A 10,775-nucleotide genomic window follows, 5' to 3' on the forward strand; every position below is an offset into this window, starting at 1 on the left:
GATGCTCCTAGGAGTGAACAGCCAGTTAGAAGAAGAAGAAGAAGAAGATAACCGGAAGTAGAAAGAGTTTCATTGAACGGCGGTAGCTTTAGTGATGCGACTGTATATGCAGCATACAGTGAAGAAGTTTACTCATATTCAAAATATCCTCTTCATTACACAGTTATTGTGTGATGGCGGCGGGAGGAGCGACGCAAGTGGGCGATGTGGAGGAGGACGCGTCTCAGCTCATGTTTCCTAAAGGTGAGTGATCCCAAACAAACACCCCATCGGCTCTTTATCATGGACAACAAACGAGTCACACACACTCGCTCTGGAGTCTGCACTGTATGGTTTGTGTACTAAGATAATAACGTTTTATCTAACTATCACACAATCCGCAGTGCTGCTTTCTCCAAAATGGGATGAAAGTGATACAATATTATCATATATTCAGTGGCGATCGGCGCTGTTCTGAAATGAGGAGGCAAAGTCTCAGTTTTATTTGTTGCTTATATATATATATATATATATATATATATATATATATATATATATATATATATATATATATATGTGTGTATAAATTAGAGAAACCAAATGCAAATCTATTTTGTATTTTTACATTATGTTATTTATATTATTTTTATTGTTTATTTATTAAAGTGTCTTGCACTTACATGCCCAGCCCTTAGGCTTAAAAGACACTAATGACATAAAACAAACATAATACACAAAGATGACCATCATACAAAGCACATAGGAAAACAACCATCAAAAAGAAAACTATATCATCATCATTTTCACAGTATAAAAACAAACAAAACAAGACAAGACACCGTCAATTTAGATCAGGATATAAATTCCTTTGCCTAAGTTTCCACGCCTTTTCCACATATCTAGCTAAACTATAAATTTCATTTTCAAAGAGCCAATTCAACATATCCCCATCCGTCATCCAAAACAAATAAGGCTTTTTATGTTGAATTCTCTCAAACATACCCATTCTTAATTCATGATATAAAGGACAAAAAAACAAAAAATGCCATTCATCCTCAACCACCATTAAATCACACAAAACACATAATCTATCCTCTTCTGGGACACCTTTTTAGCGCCCCACCTCAATCTGCAGGGGCAACACACCAGCTCTAAGCTGGGCACACAAAGACCTCTGTAACCTAGTTAACCAGCATTTAACATAAGGCTCTGTGGAATATTCATTTTTAAAGTGGACATAACTTCTCAATTTAGGCTTATTTAACACCTGCCATTGCCATTGCTCTTTGTAAGAATTAAACAAAACCTGCCTGACCTGAGATATATCACATTGTAAAGTATTTGTAAATATATACTGTGCTTTTACTGATAAAAGTATTCCAAGGACCTCCATTGACCAAGGATAATTGTGAGCTTTATCCCAATCAAAAACTTTCCGAGTAAGTCTATCTTCAGGTAATCTTATAAAACGATTCCATAATCTTATTAATTCCACCTTTTGTTGCACCATACAAGGCTCCCAACCCATATCTCCCTCTAGCGCAGCTCTAGTAGTGAACGTGTGTACTCCAAGGAAACACCTCAAGGCCCTGCTCTGCAATCTATTACATTCAGGCGCATCTTCAAAGCCCCAGACCCCAGCTGCATAAAACAAAATAGATCCCACCATACTGTCAAACAGCTGGGTAAATGTTGCATAACCTATTTCTGGGCAAAGCTTCAACCTATTAATAACGGCTCCCAGGGCCCTCCCTGCAGACTCAGACAAAACCCTTCTCCCTTCTGAGAATGTCATATTTTCATGAAAAAGGAAACCAAGATATTTATAAGTTCTGGAATACATAAGCTGTGTTTGTCCAAAAAAGAACTCAAATTCACTGCGTAACACAGATGGTTTCCTAAAATGGACAACTTGTGTTTTATCCCCATTTATAGAAAGTCTCCATTTATTACACCAATCCTTCATAATGCCCAACATTTTTTGTAGTTTAATTTCTTCATCTGCGCAAACAACAATAACATCTGCATATAATAAAATGCTGAGGTTAAAACCATCAATGTCTATACCCAAATTTGCTAACTTTATCTCTTGTGCTAGATCATTCACAAAAAGCGCAAAAAGAGTGGGTGAAAGAACATCTCCCTGCTTAACCCCCTTTTAACATTATGTAATACCCAATTAATGTTATATTCATTAAAACCAAGTATAAATGTCAAGTTCGTTTTTTAAGCATTTTTACATTTATTCCAAAATAATAAGACACAATTTAAACAATATATTTTATTTGCGAACTGATGTTCAGCTGTCCTTTTTAATAGTCAACTTATTTTCATCAGTCAGTCATCAACCTTGTACACGTCACAGACACGAAGATGTATCTTTAATTTCCCCAAGCTGATTGCTCACTAAAAAAACCCCACAGTCGTCATGTTTTCAAGCCATTTCAAGTTTGATTTTGACGTGACAGTGGGGTGATATCTAATATGACGTAGACTACTTAATTAGTCTTCACATTAATGCCATCATTTTGGTCATCCAGTCCGATTCGAGAATGTGCACGGAAACTAGAGGTGGGATTTATCGCAGGAGCCGATCATATCCTATCACAGCGCGATGGAGGCATTGCCTCGCCTCGCGTGACTTTCCTCCATTCATTCTCAATTACCCCTCACTAAACCCACCACAGGCTTAAGTGGATCTATTAAAAGTCAGTGGTCTCAGGGGAGGCAAGAGAGAAGCGGCGTCCCACTGTAACTTCACCTGCTGGTGGCCGTGTTTCTCTAGAAAAACGAGTGATTTATGCACTTTTTAAGGTTGTTTTATTTTTTTAATATGCATTATTGTCTCATCCAATTTTTTGAGGAGGCACTCCCGCCCTCGCCTCCTCAGAGGAAACGCCCCTGAATGTGTTTTTGAAATGAAAGTTTTGTGATATTTTCTGCTTGATTTCTTGGGTTTTGCGTCTTGTTTTCAGAGTTGCAGCGACGTGTTGTTCATTTGATGCGCTGACCGATGTTTGTTTTGTCTCAGAGTTCGAGAACTCGGAGACGCTGCTGAACTCGGAGGTCCACATGTTGCTGGAGCATCGCAAGCAGCAGAACGAGAGCGCGGAGGACGAGCAGGAACTGTCGGAGGTCTTCATGAAGACCCTCAACTACACCGCCAGATTCAGCCGCTTCAAGAACAGAGAGACCATCGCCAGTGTGCGCAGGTCAGCAGGCTTCACACAGCAACACACACTGTACACTGATCACTGAGAGACACTAGTTTCTACTAGTGTCCCTTTCATATGAAGGCTTGTTTCCATCGCTAAAATCAGAAAAAGGCAATTGTGCCTTTTCATCCTGATATTTTTCTCTCAGAAAATATATAAACTCACTTTTATTAGGGGAAAAAGTCTGAATTGTGAGATAGTCTCAATTACCTTTATTATTATTTTTTCAGCGTAATAAAAGTAGGTCGTAGCAGCGAAACATGACCTTTTAATTCACATGTCGTTGCGTTGTATTGAGCTATTTGATGTAGGGCTGCACAATTAATCGAATTTCTAATTGCGATTACGATTACGGATGCCACGATTACGTAATCGTTCAAAGCCGCGATTACAAAAGAAAATCCACTCTGCGTGTGTGTGTTTAGAGGATAATTATGTTATGAGAGGGGAATCACGACTACTTTAGAAAACCCAGCACAATATGACATACCAGGCAGTGACGTAAGTGTACGCTGAAATAAAAAGTCTTTCACCTCAGAAAAACGGACTTTACTGTCCTGTCAGCCGTTATCCACCTTTTTCCTGGTTAGCGAATTTACCCATGATTCATAGCGGGCTTGAACCGGAAGCCGGTTGTCCTTTTCCGGTTCGAAGCTTTATGAAGATTAAGCGCGCTTGTTTAGAACGCCCGCAGTGATGTGCTGGTTTGAAAATATGTGAAATAAGTAGGGCTGGCCCTGCCGGTGCACGACTGAAGTTGGGTTGGAAGTTATGTATACTATATGGGAGAGAATGCCAAACCATAATGAGCATTTTCGTAATATATTGCCTATTCTGCATCTCAACGCTCGCATAAGCTTGCCACAAAAAACCCCCGGCAAAAGTAATGATTATGCATTAAACATTTGAATTGTTTATTAATAACTAGTGTTTCCTGTAAGTGTTGACTGCAAAGATAAATTTGATGATGCTGACTCGCCATCTTCGCAGTAGTGAACGCGCCTATAGAGAGAAATGCACACTTATGAATTAACCTATACATAAGCAGAGATCAGCCCATTTCTGCTCGTTTTAATTATTTTGTTTAAAAGTACACATTGCAAGCTTTCTATAGATATACTTCTCAGGTATGTAAGGCAAGTAACTTATACGCCGAGTTTCGTTGATTAATAAGATGCGCTCCAGTTCACGCGCCCGCGCCTCCGTGTCCTGTATATCTACTATATTTGCTTCTTATTTAATATTCCAGGCAATTTGTTGATAAAACATTGATAAAAATGAAGATACAATTTATACTAAACGAAGTTCACTTTAAAGAAAGGCTTTCTACAAAACAAAACTTGATAAGTGGTCAAAATCATGTCTGAGCCATTCCAAATGTATTTTTTTTTTTTTTACTTTTTTTAAACTTTTTTTTAACTTATATTTAAGCGTCACACTGCTCCGCTTTGCTCATGTGCTCTGGTGTGTAGCCTATAGATACATGCATGTGTGGGTGATGTGATGGGTGCGATTCTCTAATATTAATTGCATAATACCCAGCGATCTTCGAATATTATTTTTGCATGAAATGCCCATCCCTTCTGGTAACGTATTACACCTTTTTCGTTGGATGCTTCGGTTTTAGCGCAGCTAACCAATAACGTCTACTCTCTGGCATTGAATGTAGCTGATACGAACCGGACATAGGCATTCTCTCCTTTTTATCTTATGCTCAAAGCACCCAGTTTCTAAAAAGTTTTTTAATTTCTTTGAATTGTTAAAACAACCAACAACAGCACATGTAGAGCCTGAACTCATTCTCTCACTGCTAATACAGTACGAACCGGAAGTAGGCAACCGGAGTCGTCGTCATGGCGTCGCGCATTGTTTAGAGCAGAATAAGGTGGATACTGTGCTCGTAGCGCGCACTCTTCAATTGCACGTGCAAATGCGACGGCGCGCGCTGTGTATCTTTGTGTATCGTGTATAAAGTGCAAAAGAAACTACGAGCATGCAACGTCGTTACAATGTAAATTAGTAAGTCACGGAATAAAAGTAAAATGCCAATAAATCACGTGTTAGCCGAGGAGGATTTGCACGCAGGTGTGATTTTCATTCTATTCACCAGGAGCTGTTTCATTAACAGTTCTTGTTAGTATTGTGTATTCAACATGGTAACTGTCGTTTCCATAACCCCAAAATGCCACCTTATTTTCACTTTGTGTCATTTTTTTATATTTTTAAATGACTGTGGTGGCTCATATCAACATTGTATTAAAAAAAACTAGTTTGGGACTGCTATTTAATTGCTTTAGCATAGTCCTAATGTTCATCTATTAGTAGTCTTTACTATTAGTCATTCTTACAATTTATGTGTATGTTAAGTAAAGGGGGACAGTACTTGTGTGTGTGTTAACAATTTTTGTGTAAACATGTATTATAATACGCCTATACAGGTCCTTCTCAAAAAATTAGCATATTGTGTTAGTTAATTATTTTCCATAATGTAATGATAAAAATTAAACTTTCATATATTTTAGATTCATTGCACACCAACTGAAATATTTCCGGTCTTTTATTGTTTTAATACTGATGATTTTGGCTTACAGCTCATGAAAACCCCTAATTCCTGTCTCAAAAAATTAGCATATCATGAAAAGGGTCTCTAAACGAGCTATTAACCTAATCATCTGAATCAACTAATTAATTATAAACACCTGGAAAAGATTCCTGAGGCTTTTAAAAACTCCCAGCCTGTTTCATTACTCAAAACCACAATCATGGGTAAGACTGCCGACCTGACTGCTGTCCAGAAGGCCATCATTGACACCCTCAAGCAAGAGGGTAAGACACAGAAAGAAATTTCTGAACAAATAGGCTGTTCTCAGAGTGCTGTATCAAGGCACCTCAGTGGAAAGTCTGTGGGAAGGAAAAAGTGTGGCAAAAAACGCTGCACAACGAGAAGAGGTGACCGGACCCTGAGGAAGATTGTGGAGAAGGACCGATTCCAGACCTTGGCAGGACCTGCGGAAGCAGTGGACTGAGTCTGGAGTAGAAACATTCAGAGCCACCGTGCACAGGCGTGTGCAGGAAATGGGCTACAGGTGCCGCATTCCCCAGGTCAAGCCACTTTTGAACCAGAAACAGCGGCAGAAGCGCCTGACCTGGGCTACAGAGAAGCAGCACTGGACTTTTCCTCAGTTTTGCATGTCATTCGGAAATCAAGGTGCCAGAGTCTGGAGGAAGACTGGGGAGAAGGAAATGCCAAAATGCCTGAAGTCCAGTGTCAAGTACCCACAGTCAGTGATGGTCTGGGGTGCCATGTCAGCTGCTGGTGTTGGTCCACTGTGTTTTATCAAGGGCAGGGTCAATGCAGCTAGCTATCAGGAGATATTGGAGCACTTCATGCTTCCATCTGCTGAAAAGCTTTATGGAGATGATTTCATTTTTCAGCACGACCTGGCACCTGCTCACAGTGCCAAAACCACTGGTAAATGGTTTACTGACCATGGTATTACTGTGCTCAATTGGCCTGCCAACTCTCCTGACCTGAACCCCATAGAGAATCTGTGGGATATTGTGAAGAGAAAGTTGAGAGACGCAAGACCCAACACTCTGGATGAGCTTAAGGCCGCTATCGAAGCATCCTGGGCCTCCATAACACCTCAGCAGTGCCACAGGCTGATTGCCTCCATGCCACGCCGCATTGAAGCAGTCATTTCTGCAAAAGGATTCCCGACCAAGTATTGACTATTGTGTGCATAACTGAACATAATTATTTGAAGGTTGACTTTTGTTTTTGTATTAAAAACACTTCTTTTATTGGTCGGATGAAATATGCTAATTTTTTGAGAAAGGAATTTTGGGTTTTCATGAGCTGTATGCCAAAATCATCAGTATTAAAACAATAAAACACCTGAAATATTTCAGTTGGTGTGCAATGAATCTAAAATATATGAAAGTTTAATTTTTATCATTACATTATGGAAAATAATGAACTTTATCACAATATGCTAATTTTTTGAGAAGGACCTGTATATATTCAATGTAAATTGTGATAATCGTAATTAATAATCGCAATTACAATTTCAAGGGAATAATCGGCAATTATGACTTTTGTCATAATCGTGCAGCTCTAATTTGATGGTGGTTTGTATTTGTGCGAATGACACTGTGTGCATCTTCTAAATATCAGTATTTAAATCACCTTGGGAAAAAGCTACTTAACATGAACTTTGTTTCATTATATGACTTTCTCTTTACTCCCTCTGTCGTAAGGTGGTTGTTAGTATATTATAAAGGTAAAGTTAAAATATTAGTATTTTTTATTTTACTATAAATTTGACCGTTTTTTTTCTACAGCGAGATAATTGGGCTTGTGTAGTTTTTCCCAAAATCGAATGGAATGTTTCTGAGATTGTCGGTTTTTTTTCTCTTGTATAATTTTAGTCATTTCGTAAATATGACGTTCATATGATTTTTTTGTGTTACATTGCTGTTAACTGTGGCCCTGTTTCACAGCTTACTTCTGCAGAAGAAGCTTCACAAGTTTGAGTTGGCAAGTTTAGCCAATCTGTGTCCCGAGGCTGCAGAGGAGGCCAAAGCCCTCATCCCAAGGTTGGTCATTATAATGTGCAGATTTATTTATTCAATCTCGTGCCTGTATTCTTTACATGAGATTCTTAGTCATTTTATTGTCAATCTGTCATGCTGTTGATTTGTTTTGCGCAACATTATACATGTTGTCTTGGATTGTGCATGGACTGCAGATCTTGACCCAGGGTTCAATAGGGCTGCATTTCCCAAAAGAGCATATCGATATTAAAACGATACATCGTGCAGCCCTACAACAGACCGAGCCATCTGACGAAATCAGAGCAGAGTAGACCAATCACAACAGACTGAGCCATCTGGCCAATCAGAGCAGAGTAGACCAAACACATCAGACTGAACCATCTGGCCAATCAGAGCAGAGTAGACCAATCACAACAGACTGAACCATCTGGCCAATCAGAGCAGAGTAGACCAAACACAACAGACTGGGCTATCTGGCCAATCAGAGCAGAGTAGACCAATCACATCAGACTGAACCATCTGGCCAATCAGAGCAGAGTAGACTAAACACAACAGACTGGGCTATCTGACCAATCAGAGCAGAGTAGACCAAACACAACACACTGGGCCATCTGACCAATCAGAGCAGAGTAGACCAAACACAACACACTGGGCCATCTGACCAATCAGAGCAGAGTAGAGCAAACACAACAGACTGGGCCATCTGACCAATCAGCGCAGAGTAGACCAAACACAACAGACTGAGCCGTCTGACCAATCAGAGCAGAGCAGACCAATCACGACAGACTGGGCCATCTGACCAATCAGAGCAGAGTAGACCAATCACAACAGACTGAGCCATCTGACCAATCAGAGCAGAGTAGACCAATCACAACAGACTGAGCCATCTGGCCAATCAGAGCAGAGTAGACCAATCACAACAGACTGAGCCGTCTGACCAATCAGAGCAGAGTATACCAACCACAACAGACTGGGCAATCTGACCAATCAGAGCAGAGTAGACCAATCACAACAGACTGAGCCGTCTCACCAATCAGAGCAGAGTATACCAACCACAACAGACTGGGCAATCTGACCAATCAGAGCAGAGCAGACTAATCACAACAGACTGGGCCGTCTGACCAATCAGAACAGAGTAGACCAATCACAACAGACTGAACCATCTGACCAATCAGAGCAGAGTAGACCAATCACAACAGACTGGGCCGTCTGACCAATCAGAACAGAGTAGACCAATCACAACAGACTGGCCATCTGACCAATCAGAGCAGAGTAGACCAATCACAACAGACCGAGCGATCTGACCAATCAGAGCAGAGTAGACCAATCACAACAGACTGAACCATCTGACCAATCAGAGCAGAGTAGACCAATCACAACAGACTGGGCCGTCTGACCAATCAGAACAGAGTAGACCAATCACAACAGACTGGGCCATCTGACCAATCAGAGCAGAGTAGACCAATCACAACAGACCGAGCGATCTGACCAATCAGAGCAGAGTAGACCAATCACAACAGACCGAGCGATCTGACCAATCAGAGCAGAGTAGACCAATCACAACAGACCGAGCGATCTGACCAATCAGAGCAGAGTAGACCAATCAGAGCAGAGTAGGCTCTTGAATCTTTAATGGAATCGTTTTAGACAATGTGAAAAAAAAAATATATATATATTATGAGAAAATTAAATTGTTTCTTGACCTTGGATGCATGTAAGCGTATTGTAGGACATTTCAAAACAGAACCTTTCTAATTGCATAGAAGGGGCACTTCAACACATTTGCACACTGATGGCTTATGAAGGGGTTTAACTGAACATCACATGAACAAATCTAACTCTGTGTTGTGTTTATTCTCTGTCTAGCGTGGAGGGCCGGTTTGAAGATGATGAGTTACAGCAAATCCTGGATGACATTCAGACCAAGCGCAGCTTCCAGTACTGAGCTATCTCTCCTCCAGTCACTGTGATGCTCACCGGCTTTCTCTCGGCTTCTCTGCTCTCCACCTCTTTATGTATTGACAACAGTGTTCACTTCTGTAGTTGCTTATTATGCCATTGTTTGGAATAAATAGTGTTTTTGATAAAATTGATTGTTTCTCAATATGTCACTGTACAAAATATACAAAAAGAACTACTAATGTACAAAATAACTATTAATAATTATGATATTTATTCAGATATGATGAGAATGTTATGGTCTCCTTAAACCCAAAGCATTATTTTACAATTTATATTTTATGTTTAGTAAATGTTGGCCTAATTTTAGCCACATCCCTGAATGTTTATCCAGAAAGGGAGGCTGTATCCCGGTCCATCATGGCTAGTAAATGCAAATGTAAAAAGTAAATGTCACTACTGAATAAATTTTTAATGCAATTAAATAAAAATGTTGATTTATATATATATATGCTCAGTAATGATAAAATACCTAAAATTTTCACTACCAAAATAATCATGTCATTTCCAAAACATTATTATTTGTTAGTTGAAAGAAATATACAGTGATGTAGTTGCCCAAATCAGAGATAGAGATAGAAAGACCCCTATGTCAGATACTGTCTAAGACAATTGAACCTTGCTATCCACTTCAGATATTTTTCAGTTATTAATAATGTTTAAGGGTCCGGTTACTGCAAATCTAGATAGTACAGATACGCATTTGTGTTATTCCTGAAGATGAACCAATACTCAGTTAGAAAGATTAAAAATATAAAAGTCTAAAGATTTTCATTGTGGTGATTTCTGTTTTTAGCATAGGCCTATATTGTTTTTCTTGTAAGATCTTGCAGTGTTTATCCATACAAACAGACAATTGACATCAATTCATTAATTATTTTTTTATTAATCTTAAAACAAGCGTTTATAATGTTTTTTTAATGGAAGAATGTGATAATATTGTGATCACTACCACTGAAACGTGATGTGTGTCAAAAAGTAGGATAATGACTGATTCCAGTAATTAAGTCTGAAAAAAGTTTGTTGTATAATGCATTTCTATAATAATTCAATAGATTTCTACAT

The 10,775-nt window shown here is 39.2% G+C and overlaps 1 protein-coding gene across 1 annotated transcript; it reads left to right on the plus strand.

The window, feature by feature from the left end:
- Positions 1-10,476, plus strand: polr2d (RNA polymerase II subunit D). The gene is made up of 4 exons (XM_077241961.1): positions 1-243; positions 3,011-3,191; positions 7,698-7,793; positions 9,618-10,476. The coding sequence occupies exons 1-4, from the start codon at positions 174-176 to the stop codon at positions 9,694-9,696; spliced, it is 426 nt and encodes a 141-aa protein (XP_077098076.1). The 5' UTR covers positions 1-173; the 3' UTR covers positions 9,697-10,476.
- The last annotated feature ends 299 nt before the right edge of the window (positions 10,477-10,775 follow it).

This window comes from Siphateles boraxobius, unplaced genomic scaffold (genome assembly GCF_051911475.1).
Source record: "Siphateles boraxobius isolate OS27281-9 unplaced genomic scaffold, OSU_SipBor_1 25, whole genome shotgun sequence".
NCBI lineage: Eukaryota > Metazoa > Chordata > Actinopteri > Cypriniformes > Leuciscidae > Siphateles > Siphateles boraxobius.